The 20,106-nt window shown below is 47.3% G+C and overlaps 3 protein-coding genes across 3 annotated transcripts; 2 read left to right on the plus strand and 1 right to left on the minus strand.

Moving 5' to 3' along the window:
• Window positions 1-79: 79 nt before the first annotated feature.
• On the plus strand, window positions 80-1,665 carry EI90DRAFT_3016941 (uncharacterized protein; the record flags this gene model as incomplete). The annotated part of the gene is made up of 7 exons (XM_039057052.1): window positions 80-277; window positions 470-539; window positions 591-749; window positions 815-1,116; window positions 1,193-1,316; window positions 1,429-1,540; window positions 1,605-1,665. The coding sequence occupies 7 exons, from the start codon at window positions 80-82 to the stop codon at window positions 1,663-1,665; spliced, it is 1,026 nt and encodes a 341-aa protein (XP_038915207.1).
• Window positions 1,666-9,238: 7,573 nt separating this feature from the next.
• On the minus strand, window positions 9,239-9,842 carry EI90DRAFT_3061157 (uncharacterized protein; the record flags this gene model as incomplete). The annotated part of the gene is made up of 2 exons (XM_039060541.1): window positions 9,239-9,696; window positions 9,783-9,842. Coding segments are annotated over 2 exons (518 nt in total), but the record flags the coding sequence as incomplete, so codon positions are not given.
• Window positions 9,816-10,247, plus strand: EI90DRAFT_3061158 (uncharacterized protein). The gene has a single exon (XM_039060542.1). It carries the CDS (start codon window positions 9,926-9,928, stop codon window positions 10,121-10,123), a length of 198 nt encoding a protein of 65 aa, XP_038915209.1. The 5' UTR covers window positions 9,816-9,925; the 3' UTR covers window positions 10,124-10,247.
• The last annotated feature ends 9,859 nt before the right edge of the window (window positions 10,248-20,106 follow it).

The raw sequence follows: 20,106 nt of genomic DNA on the forward strand, positions 1-20,106 counted from the left end.
CTCCCTGACACTGGGGATGGATAAAAGCTGCTTCGATGGACAGCTCTCACTCTCGGTGCCCTCTTTGTGCAAACTCAAGATGGAATCCACCATTATTTCTCATCTCCTTGCACACACACAAGCTGAGGATTTTTTGGGATTGATTGATGCTTCATCTTTGTCATACAAAAGTGCCACATCCTCAAATGGGCAAAGCATTTGTGGGTCTTGGGTCTTACAAGAGAAATGCAATGTCTTGGGTGAATTTGCACTTTTCGGCATAATCTCCATGACTGAGGTGGGTCCTTATGGAAATCAATGGTCCACTCCCTTTAACACATGGCATGAGCAAGGCATGTGTACTGTGCTCAGGTTCCAACTCTCGCCTCAGTACTGATCCTAATTGTTTGGTCAGTGATCAAAGGTTAATGCAACCAGATACCAAATGCACCTCAGCATGCCTTCTTCAGCTCCATGAATGGTGAAAAAGTTATTTGCAGATCAAATCCGGGCTCTTAACCAGATTAAGAATGCCTCTGGCTTGGGGGTGCACTGCAAAGGTGGGTGATTTATTTACTAAATTCTTCGCAACATCATCTGAACCCATACAGAGGATGTGATTGAGATTTGTGAGAACGAGTTCAGATGGGCATATTTGGACAATCAGAATTGTCCTTTCCTTTGGATCCTTCACCCTATGTTTTTGGAGAGCAGAGCATCTCCCCTCAAGGAGGGCAAAAAAGTAAAGGTGTCTTTGGCATTAGAAACCGGTTTGTACTCCTTCTTGCAGCCCTATAGTCTTGCCTTCATTGTTTCACTCATGGATTGCCTGCAGATGCCGCCTCTCCAGCTAGTGTGACAACAAGCAACAATGATGCCACTCCTTCTGTATTCTCTCATCCCCAGTGGGATCCCAAAGGTCACTATCATCATGCACTCCCATCTCCCAACATGCAAAGAGACTTTAAGTTCCATGTCAACCTCCACGCTTTTGATGACAACAGTATAGATGTCTCATGCAATGGAATAGAATTGATTTTTAAGGAAGGAATGGCAGTCATCGGCACTGTGTCTCTGCATTTGTACATCCTCCTGTTTGACTACCATGCTACAGCTGTTCTGTTGGCTGATTGGCCTGTGTACTAACACCCAAGCACAAAATACAGTGAGGGGTGAAATCCACTCCTTTCAATTGCACTGGACTGTGATACAGATAGTCGGTCGGGCTGGAGCATTGCAAGAGGATCCTATTGTCATTGTGTCCAGCAGCAAAAAATGCATTGCTGAAGAAGAGTTGCCGGGTCTGCCCAAGCATGGTCCCTTCTTCACTTGTAATGGTGAGAACAAAAAAAAGAGATGAATCCTCCTTGGAGTGTGGGTCCAACAATGAAGAGGTCCTTCTGTTGCCTCCTGTTGAGGAACTGCTCACTATGGATCATCATGGGAAAGGAAAGGAAGTCGCATCTAAGGCTCTGTCTGGCAACACACAAGGTAAGCTGGACTCCAAACAGGATACTTTGCTTGATGTCAAAGAGCTGGTGGTCATTGAAGATGAAGTGATGTATGTTTCCTGCAAGTATTCTACATAATGGACGACTCACATTCACATTCCCCTTTTCGACCAGGTGCCCATTCATTTCTTTGACCACAAGCAAGGCTGATGAAGAGGATTGGGTTGATTTGTAGTTGCAATGCATTGGCGATTCACCTCCGGGTCAGTTTTCAACAGCTTTGAGCAGCGGAGTTGTGTCAGGGCCTGGCCCTCATTCCACAATGGGCCCAGGAGGATCCTCCTAGTCACTGGGGTATCTAGTCCCAGTCCGAGATCTTCAAACTCACTGAGGGGGCTAGCCCCAGGCTTCACAGGAAATGAGTTGAGAAGAAGGGTAACCTTCTCAACCTCCTGTGAAGCCACTACAAATGGGAGTCAGGAACTATACAGTTTTCAGCTCTTTGCCGACTTTCCATAAATGGCACCCCCCCCCCATGGGAAGATTCTGGGTGAGCTGCTCACCCAGTGTCAGGGATCAGCAATGACCCTGGACCCTATGCCAGCTGCGTGTTGAAGGAGGAGAACAGAAATCCTATAAGGCTGTTCTTTCTTCTGATACTTATATGTTAGTATTGGTACTTTAACTCAACCACTGTAGCGTTTTGGTTGCTTTGTGTATTGATATTTGTATGTGTTACTAATTGTTTGTATGTGTATGTAACTCTCAGGGTTCAATTCACTTGTCTACCTGATTGTTCCACACGAAAATCACGCTATAGACCTACTATTTTTAGTCGTTTCACCTCTGTCTTGTCACTTTTAACTCGGAGCGACTCCAACCGACTTGACTCAACATCACTATTTCTTAACTTCTTCTTAACTTTTTACTGAGGGTTGATCACTTTTACTCAGATGTGATCTGAACTGCACACTTGTACTAATAAAACTTAATTTTTATTAGGACACCTTATGACCTATGAGCCAGAGCATGTAGGGGAGAGGAGTAAAGAAGGAAGAGGGGTCAGACCAGAAAATGCGGTCTTTTATACCTTTCCTAAGGGCTCTGTTTTCACATGTCACTTTACTATTTACATTGCTGAGTAATCTTATATTGAGCTTAGTAATCCTCTTATGTAAGTGATGAGCATCCCATTCTGCTTCTAGAACTTTCTGGAAGTTTTGGTGTGGGAATCAATCGATTGCACTGTCTAACACCCATCATGACCTTGTTTACCCTTGTTTACTCACTTTATTCTAAGTCACATGTCATGGGGTTATTTGTTAGCTTAAGAGTGTAGCTTTCCGTTGGTATAAACAACAGTAAACTACGAGGATTATTTATGAAGATATGAATTTTTCAAGATTTAATTTTGAGGTTCTCCAGATTGCTTTGGCATTAGCTCATCCATTTTCTTACGATTAATTCTGGATAAATTATGCCTTGTTCCTGGACTCGAACTCTTTAGTTTCGCATTTCTAGCTCATCCATTTCTACCACAAACTCAGGATGTTTGAGCCAGTCTTCTCTGCAAGTGTGTTTTAATCTTGTTAAATCTTTTCGTACACAGACCTATACTTCAACTCCTTAAGACAGAGAAGGATTTATATTTTTCCCTATTTTTCTCGTATAGATATTCCCAATTCTTTCATCTTTTCCTCGTACCCGACCATTTTTCATTATGTGAATTCCTCGATTTTCTTCCAATTTCTCTTTGTCATTCGTTTCGTACGTTCATAAAACTATTTTCCCACATTACCACGAATTTCTAATATTTTATTTGATACAGGAAACCTTGTTTTTATTTTCATGTGGGTTTATTTGCTGTTTTTCTTCATTTTCTGGACCACCTTTTAATCCCTAGACTTGAAAGTTCGCGTAGATACTCAATTCATCGACTCTGTTCTTCAGTATTTTTCCGATATTTTATTTCAATTCATTTTGTTGAGTTATGATTTTATTCCTATTTTTATTTCTGGTCCGTGGAGGTTGTATGATTTTTATCCAATTTTCTGTGATGGTTTCTGGTTGTTTTAGTGTTGTAACTTTTATATTCCTACAGTGTATGTGTGTGGGAAGTATGCTGGTAATTCCCGTCTACTCCGCTTACCTAAGCCCCGGTGACCCGGATCATCTCCAGCATTGTTCTGGAACATTCTATGATCACATGATTCTATCGGCAATCTGTTTGGTTTCCTTATTGCCGGACTCTACATGTATATAGCTGACCCTAAGATGGGGACATCCCTTTCCCCTGGCTTTAATCACAACTAAGTTATCGGAGCATCTTGCGCGAGCACGTGCGTCCCCTGACACCCAGAAAGTTCCCATGGTTGTGGCTGTGATGGTTTCTGGGCAAGTATTTACTTAGCATACTTATGAATTGTCATTCGCTGCTGGCTTCAACTCATATGCACTCTTCTCGCAATATTAGCATTACCTGCCCATTAGATGGAATGGTAGCTTCAATATGTTGAGGAGATTGATGAGTAGTACCCCTGAGTCTGCCCGTCCCTGGTCAAGTTATAGGTTCTCTCGTTCATACCCGGTTCCTGGCAGATGACCCCCTTGTTCACAGTGCTGGTATAACCTTCCATTGATGCTCAATGGCCATTAACCTGGGTTCCATTCTTACTTTAAAGGCCATTCAGAGAACACTTGGTCCCCCCACCTGAAGATGATTCACTTCTTTGAAGAACCTCAAGGTCATGGGTGCTGTTAGAGACCGGATCGAGACGAAGGAGATGTCTCCATGGGGCTTCAGCCTCAGTGACTCAGACCAGGAGGGCTGTGCCAAGTTACACGTCTGTGCCCTAATTTACTTACTGGCAATGAGAACTAAAGGGGGATCAACTCTAGTCGATTTTATCACTGAAGTGTAACCTATGTACAAGTTAAGTATATATAGTTACAGCGAGGGTGGGCCCGTGAATAGCAGGACCGAGCAGAGCAGAGCTAATGGGGATAGATGTTAGCTGACTGAATATTACTGACGAGTCAGGTTGCAGGTTTAATGGAATGACAGGTTATGACCCACAAGCGGAAAGGAGGGATAGGCCTGAAGGTAGACTTGCAGGGCAAGCAAGTGAATTGCCCAGTGGAGGCAGGAATGTGCTAGCAGACGTTGGGGCTGTCCGGAGAGCTTTGGGGCTCCATACTTAGGGAGGTGTAGGTAATATATTGAATTGGAGAGGTGGTGACCATCGGGGGGGGTTGGAGGTGATTGCAGAAACTGGGGGCTCTGATGTTAGTGGCGGAGGAGTGGAGGTAATCCAGAGGAGCGGAAGTGGTTGAGGGTGATGGCCATGGATGGATATGACAGGTGCCTGCACTACCACACATTGATTAGCACCTCCCCAATGAGGTTACACACTTTCAAGTTCAGCCATCACCTGTGTATCTCATTGTGTGCCCCACACCCTGCACCAAGGTGAGTGCTACATTGCATCTTGGAACTCTGGGAAACCTGAATATTGACAGTGATAAGTTCGCATTCGATCAGGCCAACAGAATTGTTGAAGAGCACCAAAGATGCAGCGCTTCTCATTTCCATGTCTTGAGTATGCCTTTCAGGAATGCACTGGTTTCTCCTTCATTTCACCCCAGTCTGATTATTTCTGCCAACTCACAGTGACCAAAACACTACCATGCATTGTTGCAGGGACAAGTCCATGCATGGTGTCACAGCCATGCATTCCGGCCCATTAGCTGCCCGTCCCGATGCTGCCTGAGCCCATTCCCGCTATGCAAGCATGAGTGCGAGCCCCGACCTCAGCCCTATCCTCCCTGAGGACTCCCTGCTCACTCCTCTGCTTTCCCCTAGGCTCCCCTACACTTGGCTGACTCCCCCACAGCCACACCAACCTCCCTGCCCTGAGTCTGCCTCCGGCACCACGCCCAGCATGACTCCTCTACCCTGCCCACTTGGCCCCTACAGGGCCACTACCATTCCTGTGCCCAACTCCAGCCCAACTCCGAGTCCGGCGCTGCTACAATACCATCACCGCTATCACGGCCCTATGCTCCTTCCTTTATTTATCTGTTATTGTTTGTTTTGACCCTCGGTCATTGCTGGTCGCTGTGCAGCCAACCCCGCTCTTTGTTCCCTTTTGCTTCCGGACCCTTCAGCCTTCGGCCTGGGTCTGCTTCCATTCATTCTTTCTCCCTATATATATCCTGTATGTTACTTTATTGTACCTTAGCTCTAATATTGATTTGACCATGACCTCTCAAGTCCTGACCCCAACAAGGCAACCCCAGTAAGTCTGAAATGAGGGCCAAGAGACAGCTAGGGGGCACAGCGCTCCTTTAGAGTCGCTGAGGCCAAATGCCCTACCCTTGGGCCTTGTTCGTGACATCCCGGCCATCACAGCCTATAGCGGCCCACAACAGTGACCCTCAGTGCCGACCCTGGACCAGTGTCTAACACATGGTAAAAAATCAGATTCTGCAGAATTTGCCCACCAACATGCACTGCATATCCGCTGATGCTCCCGATGCTCATTCTATCATTATCCAACACTCCATACACTCACTCCTTATTTTTCCATATTTTCCCCATCATTCCCAACAACCCCAAGCAAAATTCCCACACCCAACCATGCTGCCAATTTCACCCCCTCTCCAGACCTCCATACCCACACATACAACCCAGCCGTTTTTCTACCCGTTAGTGATGCTCTACCTTCCTTCTTCACCCATGGAGCATTTCCCAGAATGGAAACCCCATACTCGGATGGTTCAGCATGGAGTAGAGTCTCATGTGGTCTTGACAGCACCTGTCAATGGCCACATCTCAAGAACTACTGCACCAATTGGGATGAATAAGGGTTCGTTGGAAAGCTGGAGACGAGGAGGTTGCTGATGGGAGGATAGGCAGGCGCTGCAGCGAAGTGTTGCAGAGTTAACTTTCACAATTCCCATTTTGGATCCTGTCAGGGCAATAGCCCCGAACCCCGAGTCACATGTAAATTAGATACATATAGTCACGTGGGCAAGCGGGAACCTCCAGGTAACTGCTTACACACCACCGTAAAATACACTATCTTGTATCACTTACGGCCTTGTGTGCTGAGCCACCCTAAGACCTCACACTTTTTTAAGTGCAAGAGGTGTGTTTTACAACACAACCCACAACTCTAAAATCTTAACATCTGACTCGGAAGCGCCTATGGCGCCTAAACACGCCCACAAGGGCAAGGTCACATCTGCAGTGACACTAAAAAGAAACGAGCGGTTTATAAAGAAACCGCAATCTCCCATCATGGGAGATTCAAACCAAAAGCCGTCATCAGACGACGACGAGGATCAACATGATCCGGCATTAGCAACCACCTCAGGGCTGGTCCCTGAAGGTTTTAGAAACTTACGTGGAGTAAGTGCGGGGCAAAATACCCCCAGAACTCCACAACATACTGATCTAACCCAAGCTGGGGAAGATCTCTCACCTCCTCACGAGGTGATCGACTTGCGCAAAAAACGCGTAAGCACCGAACGATCAGCCCAAAAAGCTGATCGGATAGAGTCGCAGGAAACTCCAGGGCCCCACTATCCCCTGGAGCCCCCCCTCACGTCCCCAAGTCAAGCCCCAAAGGCAGACAAAGGGAAACAAAGGGAAGAGCCCCCGCGTCGGCTATCCGAAAAACTACTGGACTTGTTCCAGGTTCCGTCTGAATGGAGGACGGAAAGTGAAGATCAACTTCTTCTCAGGCTGAAAGCCTGAGAAGGCGCGAAAATACGCCCTGAGAGCAGGATCTCCCAGAGCACGGAAGCTCCAAAAGAACTTCCGCTGTTTACACTCCCACACACCATGCCAGACAAGGCAAGGTTGCCAACCTCGGAGGAGGTCTCCGAGATAATGAAGAGGAGGCGAACTGAAATGAGGGAGTTCACTGAGGAAGCCTTACGTAAAAGTAAGGAAAAACCAGCGAACAAACCCCTCTATGAAAGGGAAGCACCCTCCACAATGGCCTCGCCTAAACAAAGCGAGCGTGGAGTGTTCACTCCAAGAACCCATTCTGGAACTCCCAGAAGCGGAAATGTCAACTGGGGAGAGTCTCTGCTCGCCCAACCAAACTTCCTCCTGGAAAACCAGGAATCGCGCATAATAAATGCGATAAACTTGATCCAAAAAAAGATCGAGGAAACGAACCATAATAGCACGGCTCGTCTAGAGATAACTCTAGAAAGAATGGCCAACGCAATCGATGCGTTGACTGAAAAAATCAGCGAACAAACAGATTTGCTGAAGGAAATAAATTTCTCACAAAAAAGTGAGGAAACAAATAAACACCCCTGGACCACGGTCCAGGACATAAATAGAACTCGTGAAAAATTCACGAAAAGAACCACCAGTGAAAGCACACTGGAATATCATCAGCGACTTGACAGAGATGCTAAGGAGATCCTTCTCCCAAGGATAGGAGAAGACGATGCCGAAAGAAGGCATCGTTCAGAGACTAGGAGGAGAATTGGCACATACCAAAGGTTCGGCCAAACGTCCACTTATGACAGACCTCTCGAACAGAGAGGTAACTCATTCACACCCTCTCAAAACAATGAGAGAATACAAATACAACTTCAGGTGAATTCGCCTGAAACCAAAGAAACACTGTGAGGAAGATTTCCCCCAGCAAAAACCCCCCCAAAGGAGAGATCTCCATTGGATAGCGACCCCGCGAAGGCAGGGGAGCAAGAAGAGTACCTGGAGAAATGGTACGAAAAGGCCATAAGAATGGCCGAAGTGAGAATACTCACTCCCTACCCAGAAGGAGTGAAACCAGAAGCCCTAAAGAATGGGCCGGCATTCCCTGACAAGAAATGGTCAGGGGAGAACGACATGGAATCGTTCTGGCAGTGGTTCACAGAACTACTGGGATTCCTCGCCTCGCAAGGATGCAAAGGTCCCCAATTTGACGAAGTCCACCTGGACTGCTTGATTCGTGGATTAGGGGGGCCCGCATTTGACCTCGGAATTAGACTCCGAGACGAAACTCTCCTCAGAGGAGATGAGGGCATGTTCCTCGAAGTTCTCAACATATTGATGAGAACCTTCATCAAAGCCTCCGCCGCGTTGAACGCGACAAAGAAATACCGCAATGTCAAATACGAAGCGGAAAAAGGCCTAAAACAGTTCTACTTAGAACTGTCAAAAGCAGCGTCCCAGATGGTGACGCTGCCAGACCAGGCGTCCTTCAACGCCAGGTTCCTAAACTACATCCCCCTCGAATGGAAGAGGGAAATGATTGCTTATTCTGTACTTGGGGGGCTTCATCGACGTCTCCAGCGCGAAAACTCGGGAAAATCGAATAGAAAGCGAAAAGAATGTGGATTGGACATGTAAAACTTGAGAAAAGGTCGTCTGGCTAGGGGAAGGGGTTCGGATGTCGCGATATCGAGGAATAACGACGCATCCGACTCAGATAAACTTGTAAACTCCTGTACTCGGCGTGTAATTTTCGATACGCGATGTAGAATCAAGCTCAGACACAAATGACGATGTAGTTTCGCATGCAAGAAATAAGCGCAAAAGTTGGACTCCTCGGAAATCATAAGAACACATGTAAGAACTCGAAGGAGTGTTGGAAATTGATTAAACGTCGGCTTAAACTAAGGCGAGGGCGGGTCTATGCTCAGAAAAAGATGCCCTCCGGCATCGCGAGTTTGCGAGTATCACCAGGAAACTCGGAGACTGGGTGTGCTGGGCCTCTGGTTTGTCCAGGCTCACGCACAAGTTGGGCCGACTGGCTGCCCAGACCGTGCTGCGTCTCTCACGTCTTATCCGGATCTTTCTCGGGTGAGGGAATATAGCCTTCGTCTAGCTCAGGCTCCGCATGCAGCGTCTTAGCATTGCCGGGCGCTTCAACATCTTGGCTAGCGTTGTACAACTCGTGTGGGTCACTTGAACACCACAACACTCCGCGAGTCACCTCTGGACTCGATGACTTGGTGTTCCTAAGCTCAACAGTGGTCTCGGCGTCGTTACAGTCTTCATCGATGAACAATCCCAAATCGTTAGGCAACTCGGACTCAGCTCTGGATGGGGCTTCAGCCTGATGCTCGTGGCGTATCTCAACTAGGCATTTGACATGGCCGACTGCTACGGCTGGTTCTGAGTGACGTGGGGCGCTCTGTGGAACAGGACTTCCGCTATCACTGAGCCTCGCCCGGTTGACTCTACATGTCTCGGGTGTGAGGATCAGCGCACGTGGGGGTAACTTCGCATTATCTTGATCAAGCGACATCCTCGGCAGTACTCTAGTTGCCCTGGCTGGAATAATCCGTTCAACCAGCAGCAACGGCTTGGGAACAAACGCCTTGTTGCGTGATCTCGTGCGGCAAGGTTTGCTGTAGTTAGCCGGGCGAAACTCATGATAGGACCCGATCGGCTGGGGCTCCTCGACTTCATTTGGGCAAACGAGGTCGGTCGATTCGAGGCCGTGAGGCCCTAGCTCTTTATGATTGCGCTCTGGTTCAATGGGATCTTCGGACATGGCAACGGGCTCGGCTTCACAAAGGCTCTTGTCATCATCAAGATACGAGTCCAGATCAAAGACGTCATAAACTGTCCCACCAAAATCCTCATCATTGGGATGCAGGTCGGAGGTGTCATAGGCTATCTCACGAAAGTCATCTTCATTGGAGCGCGAGTCTGAGTCGGGGACATCATGGAGGACTGTTTCGTGGGTGGTTGGCTCGGCGTCGGGTAGTGTTAGCGCATCATCCATACATGATTCCAAATGAGAAACATATTGTAAATCATCATAACTAGATGTCTTGCTCAATGGAATCCGGTGTTGGTCAGTGTGTTCATAGTCGCATGCCCACTCAAGTATTGCCGCGCTGGAGCGCATATTAGTCTCGTGAACCTTTCCCCCTCCATTGGGGGCACGTGGAAGATCAGACCCATCAGCCATGACCAGTTTATTAAACGCGTCGTATCTGAGTACACCAGTGGCAATAAAAGCATTTGCCTCAGGGCAGTCTTGAACAAAATGGCCTATGCCATCGCACATGGAGCATCGGTCATCAGTAGACCGGGTAAATCGAGGCCTATCTGTAAGGCACGCTAATTTGACTGTCAATGTGTTTGCACGCTCTGCGAGATCGTCTATCTTGGCTTCGGGAACTGTGTCCTGGGGGCCCGCGACATCTGTCTTGGTCTCAATGACCTCGGCATCTTCACTGGCGTCAGCGGCTCTGGACTTGGATCTCTTCAGCATCTTCCTCCTGACTGCCTTAGCTATTCTGCGACGCGATGAGGACACAGCCTCTACTTCTGAGTCGGATCCCTCATCACCGGAATCCTCGCTAACTGTGTTGTCGCTGCCATCATCAGAATCTTCAGCGGAACATCTGCTTGTTGAGTTTGAATTGTCATCGGACTCGTCGACGCGGTACAAATCACATTGTAAGAGCTCCTTAGCTGTCACAACAACGTAGTCCATGGGAGGAGCACGGGTCAAATCGATCCACCGGTTGCGGGCCTTGAGTTCTTGCTTAACTCGTCTGCGGAACTGGGTTGGCTTGAGTCCACAGTAAAAGTAGTCGTCTTTATCGCCTGCATTGAGTGCATTCCTCTGCTCAAGGGGTCTGGCAATAACTTGGAAACACCGGTGGTAGTCATCAAAATCTTCATAGCACTTGATCTTCCGCCTCTTTTCAACAAATCTTCAGAGATCTCTTGTGCGATACATGCGGTCTTCTTGCTCATCTGAGTAAAAACTGAGCAGGTTGCTCTTTAGCGCGTTCCAGTCCTTGTTCTCGTAGCTATCAAGGGTCCGGATAAAGGTGGCTTCCTTTTCTGTGGAGTAGGACACAACATAATCGCATTTCAATTGATTTGCGAGGCGCGCGGCTGCTGTCTGGAGCTCGAACTCGTATAAAAACTTCTTCAACTTGGTGCCATTGAACCTTGGGGCATCTCTAGACCATGGGCTAGGCATTGGAATGTAGAACATCGGCGCTGCAACAGCAAAACTTGCAGCCATCTTGAAAGGTTAACAAAACACGCGGAAACGGCTCTTGGATGTCCGGCAATCGAAGCAACGGGGGTAAACGAGTATCTCGCTGGGTAAAACGAGGGCAACTTGGTACAACTTTTGGGTGAAACAGCACGGGGACGACTTGAGCAGTGAAAAGGGAACTCCTGTGCCTCGTCTTGAGGTCCGCCAGGAGGCAATGATTGTGATAACTTGGGTAAACTTGTGTAACCGTGCAGATCCGTAACTCGTAGATCCCAAACATGGACTCCTGTGCCTCTTCTTGAGATCCTCCAGGAGGGACAACTTGGGTAATAAACTTCAATATCCTGTGCCTCGTCTTGAGGTCCGCCAGGAAAACAAAAACTCGGGCAATTCTGCGTGCGTGCGTGCATGCGTGCGTGCGTGTAGTGGTAGCTTGGGTGGTCCCGTGTGGATCCCTAAAAACTTGTACTGTTCTTGACCTGTGTCTGTAACCAGTGTAGATACTCGATATCCACGGCAAAATGATCAATTTCCAAACAAACGAAAAGCGTGAACTTGCGTGATTGTGATGAAGAGAAGTGTACCCCCCCTGTAAGGACCACCAGATTTGTAATGGGGTCTATCAATCTAGACTCGAGGCTCAGGTCTAGGGGGGGTAGGTCTCTCTCTCTATCTCTAGGGTAGATGGTCCTGCGAGTACGGTGCTGATACTCTGTCTCTAACCTCTAACTAACTGTCTGTACAGTTGTCATGGAAGAGTCCGATACAAATATAAAAGGAAAGTCACATGCATGAATGAATGAAAATAGTAAGGAAAATAAAGAAAAAGTCATATCTCCTCAACCACTCCACCAAATCCGACGATCTTGGACTCGTCAGAACCATCTCCACAGTCTCTACAACTCCTACTATTACCACAACTCACCAATCCTAGTCCCTGATGCAGTAGGGGGTGAAATGTGTGATAAGGGTTGGTTTGACCTGCACGGACTTGTCCCCACAACAGCGTGAGTGGGAAAGAATTTGTACTCTGGTACGAACAGGCTGAAGCCGCCTTCAAAAGCGGCAAGGTACACAGAACCCTTCGCGAAAAAGCAAAGGAAACCGAGAAATACTTCTTGGGACTCCCGAGTATCGCAAGACTCGCAGAGGAATATAATTCCCCAGAGAATAAGGGAAAAATCTCCTGGGAAAGTCTAGGCAAAGCTGCCTACTTAAAGTCCCAGTTCAAACCACTCAGGAGTCCTGAGGAACGTGCCGCAAGAACTGCGGAATGGGAAGCGAAAGCTTCCAAATACCGGGAAAGAGATGCAAGTCTCCGTGCTGGACAACCAGCCCAACGACCATCCTTCCCCACGGGAAGAACGGTAGACCTACCATACTCTACACCTGAGCCAAGCAGCTCAGGAATACAACAACCCGCTCCCACCCAGGGAGCACCCACTTCGTCGAGCCCACAGCCCGACAATGTAGCCCAGGCTATGTCATCGCATCCAACGCAGCAATCGGATGTCCAGATGAACAACCCGGAGGAAAACCCTCCTCCGGGGCAATGAATCCACCCTTGAGAGAAGGGAAAGTGACACGGTAATATGCCATCAAGGCACCTGTGAAAACACCTTCCCCCAACTCGAGGCCCCGCACACAATACTGTATGTGAGGAACTGCAAGTAACAATTGCGGAAATCTCCACTCCGTCAAAAGACCCACATCCACCACCGCTCGTGTGTAAACACCACTTACACATGAACCCTCACAGAACAAGTGAGGAACACCAAAGACATACAACCTTTGGGTCGAAATTCATTTTCGACAAACTCCACCATTTTTTCTCTTCTCTCCCTGCGATACCAATGTATCGCCGTTCACTTCAAAGTAACGGCCCACACTCATTCATTCCTTAAACCCCCTCCCTTTTCTTCACCGACATGTACAAAATTGCCCACTTTAAAGTGGTGACAACAAAACACTCATTGATAATTCCAAACTCAATGTAAATCAACTATTAAAACTCTGTTTTATTCACTATCAACTTTGTATGCGTCGCAAATGCAACGCAAGGGGGGAGAATGTCAGGGCAATAGCCCCGAACCCCGAGTCACATGTAAATTAGATACATATAGTCACATGGGCAAGCGGGAACCTCCGGGTAACTGCTTACACACCACCGTAAAATACACTATCTTGCATCACTTACGGTGTAGGCAGGATAATCGCCCACGCGCAGAGCCGGCTCGGATACCCGCTTCCAACATTCAGAAACCACTTTCATTCACGCGACGACTCGGTACAAATTTGGTATCCAAAAATAGTCCTAATTCGTACGATTCTGACGATACCAAGAACGTCCTAATCGGTGGAGATTTGACGGAGTTCTATATTGAACAGGTTAGGCACGGAAGGTCACGAGCATGTGCGGGCGTGGGAATCTCAAGCGGCAACCCAGAATTCCAGCCTCACTCGTTCCCACGGCGTCTAATAAATTGGTAAAAATGCTCATTGGCTGTGTGAGAGTTATCTCCGGCTACATTTCCAATTTAGGCTCTTAATTCCGTAAATCCATTGAGATATCGCTTATTTTCTCTTATTTTCATATTTTGCCATCATTTCAGATATTGATTGATATTCTTTTATTGTTACTGTTACCCTTTTTTATTACTTTGCCTAATAAGGTATGCAGGTGCCATATGGTACCAATATTTCTCATCAATTATTCTAAAAATAATTGTTCCTTATATCCTGTACATACCGGATTTTGGAATAGAAGTTCTCCCCTCCCCCAATTTTCTCTAAGGTGCTAGGACGTGCTAGAGAGGGTGTGAGTGTGTGGAATCCAACAGTAGGAATAAGGGCAACTGTCTAGCCCACAACGAGTGGGTAGTAGATTAGTTGAGCCCGGACCTTGCGGAATCCCGGAGAACCCACACGGAGTTTAAGGATCGAGAGTCAAGCGAAGTTTAGAGAGAAAGTAGAGAGTTTAGGAGAGTTTGGCCCCACGAGCTTAGTCGGCATAGAGAGCCGCTAGCCCTCTTGCAACGGCCTTGTGTGCTGAGCCACCCTAAGACCTCACAGTGTCAGAACCGTGCGAAGGTTCGCCGAGGGTAGCCGTAGGCGACCGAGCATTGCCCACTAGTGGTAAAGGCATCCTACACCCGACCGAGCTTTAGCGAGGGATAAACCCCACCGATCTCGAGGCCAAGGCTACTTAGGCGAGTGAGCCGGGATTTCGGCTTCAACGACGCTAGGAGGAGCGTTGCGCCTCGTTCTCGACACGGTCCCGATACTTCAGAAGGTTGGAGGTCTCACGGGGACAGAGGTAAGCTTTAGGGGGTAATTCTAGTTGATTTCGAACTACAGTACAAGCATTAGTTACAAGCTGTATATAAGCGCTAGGGAACTGAATGGGGAATAAGTCGCCAGATCTCGCGGAGATTGCGGGCAGAGAAAAGAAGGAGGAAAACAAACAACAAAGGGCACGTGTTCAAGACAGCGAAGGTCAAGCGTGACCTTCGCCGCGAGGTAACAAGGTGCGGAGAAACATGGGACAACAGGTCGTGGCGCTCTGCACCGCTAGGCCGTTCAACGACAATTAGGAGAGGGGTTGTGGAGAGGTGGCGGGAAGTGGTTAGACGGCGACGGGCGGCGAGCGGAGTGTGTGGGGAGTGTTCGGGCGTGGGAGAAGGTCAGGGAGGAGGTCGTCTGGCCCCGGGGAACGCCGGGTCGTGACACACAGATCCGTTGTCATATTTTCCCCATTCATTCATATTTCTTTTATTGTTTCTTTGTTCCCAATTGGATATTCCTTATTTATGGTTGCCTAACAGCCCATTTACATTCCCCCATTCCATTCATCCCATTTCCAACTCATATAAAATAGATAATAGCTTGTACATAACAAGTTAGTACTGAATAGACCCATGAAGGAACAAGAAAGAGTTACATCCACGATCCTAACACCCCCTCTGAGCTAGTTACCAACGTCTAAGACCCCTCTTATCATAATACTTAGCCTTGACATCCAAGAGAGACATAGGTGAGTGTTTGTTTGAGGTTTTTGCAGGCTCAGTAGTGCCCACAAACCAAAACCCGGCCCCACAAACCACACCCGCACACACTACAACCCTCCCCCTCTTCTCTGTCTCGAGTCAAGGTGATTGACCCATTACAGCATAAACAACTGCAGTCAACTGAGTGAAGTTGGGATTCCTCTGTATATGGCACAGTCAGACCTCCATGGTGTTTGTATTGACTGTAATCTCTGGAACAAACTAAATACAGATCACTTGAAGTTTGGGATTCCTCCGTACATGGCCCAGTCAGACCTCCGTGGTCTTTGTATTGACTGTAATCACTGTAATGGACTAAATACATTTGACTTCAAGTGCTTCTGCAGACTGTTTAGAACCATGCAAGATTTCCAGGAGGTGATCAGAGTAGTGGGTTCTGCCATGTCAGGTGGCATCCACCAGTTATTAAATTGTTATATTGTCAATACTGTCTGTGCACAATGCTGGCCACTGTCTGAAGGGGTGTCAGCACTGTTTCTCATGGTCTCAACACACTTTGCATAGTTGGGTAGCCCCTTCAAATAGCTTCCAGAATATATAATTTGATACTAAATGCCCTGCCTTGTCGCTATCATTGTTTAGCATAAGTGCCGAGTCTGTGTTGTCCAATATCAACATTGCTTGCTGCCAACCACATTGAATCTCCACTGTGCTGCCACCTACAACGTCACCTTACTCCCAGCTCCAATGCATCCTCTCCATTCACTTTCACTGTCAACATGCCTGTCAACATTCATTTACCATTGGCTGCATCATGTCTGGCTACACACTGTGAATTGCAGTTTATTCACAAGCTGACACAACTGGGGTATTCCCCTGGTTTCAGTTAGACCATGTGACTACATCAGCAAAAGTCCGTTATGCTCCAGAGCATCAAGAGTGGCTGGAGCATGTGGGAGACAAAACAGCAGATTGGGCACTCCTGGAGCCAATAGTGTTCTCCTGGGAGGGGGTTCAGGAGCAGCTGGGAGTGGTGAGGAGTATGTAATGTGCCAGGAGCAGTGGGAGGAAAATTTAGGGAAAAATCAAAAAAAAATTCAGGAACTATAGTGCCTTTAAAGTGCTTTCAGGACATATAATTATTTGCAAAATTGAGGAAGAAATGATGGAGAAAAATGGAAAATACTTTCGGAGACCCGAGAAATAATGAGAACTGAATTGATGGGAAAGTCTGAAAATTGAATAGGAAAGTGAGGGGAAGCCTTGTAAGCATTGTTATTTTCTGCTGTTCTGATTTTTCCTGATTGTTCTTGGTCTCACTCCCAGCTGCTCCTGGACCCTCCCAGGAGCTTTCAGGAGCTTCCTGGAGTATTGAGGAGCAGCTGGGAATGAGACCAAGAAGAATCGGGAAAAATCAGAACAGCAGAAAATAACAATGCTACAAGGCTTCCCCTCACTTTCCTATTCAATTTTCAGACTTTCCCATCAATTCAGTTCTTGGGTCTCCAAAAGTATTTTCCATTAGCTGCTCCTGGACCCTCCCAGGAGCTTCCAGGAGTATCCAGGAGTATCCAGTAGCAGCTGGGAGTGAGACCAAGAACAATCAGGAAAAATTAGAACAGCAGAAAATAACAATGCTACAAGGCTTCCCCTCACTTCCCTATTCAATTTTCAGACTTTCCCATCAATTCAGTTCTCATTATTTCTCGGGTCTCCGAAAGTATTTTCCATTTTTCTCCATCATTTCTTCCTCAATTTTGCAAATAATTATATATCCTGAAAGCACTTCAAAGGCACTACAGTTCCTGAATTTTTTTGATTTTTTCCCTAATTATTTTTTTCAACTTTTTAGAAGTCCCTATTTTTCAAAATTTCCTCATTTCCCTCTATATCCCCCCTCATTCTCCCCCTCATTTCCCCCTCATTCCCCCCCTCATTCTCCCCCCCTCATTCTCCCCCCCTCATTCTCCCCCCTCATTCTCCCCCCTCATTCTCCCCCCCTCATTCTCCCCCCTCATTCTCCCCCCCTCATTCTCCCCCCTCATTCTCCCCCCTCATTCTCCCCCCCTCATTCTCCCCCCTCATTCTCCCCCCTCATTCTCCCCCCTCATTCTCCCCCCTCATTCTCCCCCCTCATTCTCCCCCCCTCATTCTCCCCCATTTCCCCCTCCCCCATATTCTGCCAGCCCGAAAGTGATTAAGTTGCCAGATTAATCATATATCAGGCCATAAATTTTGATTGTGTATTGGTGAGTCTCAGTGTCCTTGATATATAGTATAGTGTTTGATCTAAATGTTAAGCAGTGTCTTGTTGTGTTAGTCTTGTGGTAGGAGGTATTCATGGGGGATCTTCCCTCTTTTTTTTTCCTTTTCATTTTCAAATGCTCCAGGAGCTCCCAGAAGCTTCTCACCCCTATACACTTTGAAGCATCTAATCAGGGTTGACTGAGGTCGTAGCGGGAGACAGCCCAGGAGGCCCAGAATGTATTGGGAGCAAGCAAGCGGCGTGAGACACGCGTGAACCGGCTACAAGTACAAAGAAGTTTCAGACAAAACAAAAGAAATACACAAGAAAGTAGAACAACGGATGATAGTAATACATGCAAACTCCGGAATGGGTGGAAACCAGAAAAAGATATATATGGAAACAGAATACACGCAAGATCGGAAACGAAACGAAGTAATCGGTGGTGAAAGGGGAGGGGGTGGGAGAGGCGAAAACAAACTAGCATGAGACTGCAGCAACGGATATGCATGAGTCGAGGGGGAAAAGCAGCAAGGGAAACAGGGAGGCAGTAGCGGCAGCAGCGGCAAAATCACGAGAGTGAGTTCGAAAGAACAGCAGCAAGTTGGCCTTGTACGCACCACGAGAGTCGCGAGAGATTCAGGCGATAAGGAAGGAAAAGGGGGCGCTGTGAAAGCCCCTTTTTATAAGCATGGCCTGAATTGTCATGAGCACTCTCGTGATAAGTGAGGTTCAGTACATACCTCCGCTGGTGTGGTCCGCTTCGCGCATCTGCACCAGAAAACCCAGCATACGACTGAGGCACGGTCCCTGGGTCCATCAAATGGTCAGGTTGTGCAGCAACTCGTGAAAGCGGCAAAGGGGCAAGTGCGGTGCTGAGACAGGTGCATCGGGGTGATCGAGCCAGGGGAAGTCATAGCGTTGGCTGGGCTGAGTTTGATCGTTGCCCTGTGATTAGTCTCGTGAAATGAAAACATTAAACAACAATTAAATTGTATTTACTGGATATGTTTGTGCACAAAGCAATGCTCCAGGCCCTCCTGGGAGTGCCCTGGAGTACCTAGCCAACTCTGGAGGAAATGGGCTGTTCCTGGACCGGCCAATCTCCTCCCGATTCTCCCAGTGCTCTCGATACTCCGGAGCACTCAGGAGCATAACAATTTTTTGCTGATGTACTCAGTCACAAGACTTCCCTTTCCTATTATTTCGGACTTATCTGTGCCAGGTCACAGATACATTCATTCATTGAATTATTCCTTTTTTCCTCAGTTCTTGCACATATAGCTTGAGACTGAGGTCTTATCATCCCTTTTACTTTGTAACTTACATGATCTGTATATTGCCTTTAGCTAGCGCTTATAGATCAATTACTGTGTGTCAAGAAAAGGCAAGTATTTTATAGATAAGTGTTGAGGATCTATGTAAGGCTGGTGTAAGTGCTGGCCTGGTTGATTCTTCAGTCCTCAGATCTGTCAAGAAGTTAGACTATATGGAGCTCAGGTGGTGAGGAGAAGGGTAAAGTCCCTTTACCCGACCCCGCATCATATGTACAAATGTAAACACAATTGTTATAAACTTGTGAGGGACCTTAACATTGGCAGAGGCCAGCAATTGAGTTCAGGTGGTTAAGGGACTTGGGGTAATTGAAAGTTGCTGAACCAAAGTCAAACTCGATATTACACTAGAGGGTGTAAAATACAAGATCTCCAGCTTAGATATGGTTCTCTATGCTTATCACTTACAAAACTCAACTCCTCAAAATCCTGTGGCCCAACTGACACATCTCATCACAACGTGCAAGGTACTCATCAACTTTGTCTGGTGCAGGTTGCCAGTGTTGACCAGGTTTTACAACAAGCAACGATTGCTGGACCTTTGCCTCCGCCGCATCGGATCTTGCTTGATCAGTTCAAACCACTGCAGCTTGTTTACTGAATAGACATTCGTATCTGGGCCGGTCTTGAGCTATGCATTCAATGAGTGCCATTGTAGCTGCATCATAGCGCATGTTGTAGATGGGGATACAAGATGAGATCATCTGTCGGAAAACACTGCGGAAGCGTTGTAACCCGTTACAAGGCGTTGTAACGCCTTTCAACGGCACGTGCCGTTCTAACGCTCTCAACACTGAACTCGATCATTCCAACACTTCGAGGCGTTGTAACGCTTTGCCTCCGTTTCAACGCGTTGCAACGGCAACAAGGTAGGGTCAACAAAAAGAGACAACCCCTTGCAAGCCAGGATTGAAGCATACCTTCACTTCATTACATCCTATCCTTGATTTTGGTGACTCACATTTCGGAATAGGACCAGAACTAAATATCATTAAATGGTTGGTACAGGTGGGAATTGAACCGAGGAACACTGTGATCATTATAGTAAGTACATTCATAACCGCTACACTACCATGCACTCTCAGC

The sequence above is a fragment of the Cantharellus anzutake genome, assembly GCF_015039405.1.
Source record: "Cantharellus anzutake strain C23 chromosome Unknown EI90scaffold_29, whole genome shotgun sequence".
In the NCBI taxonomy this organism is placed as follows: Eukaryota; Fungi; Basidiomycota; class Agaricomycetes; order Cantharellales; family Hydnaceae; genus Cantharellus; species Cantharellus anzutake.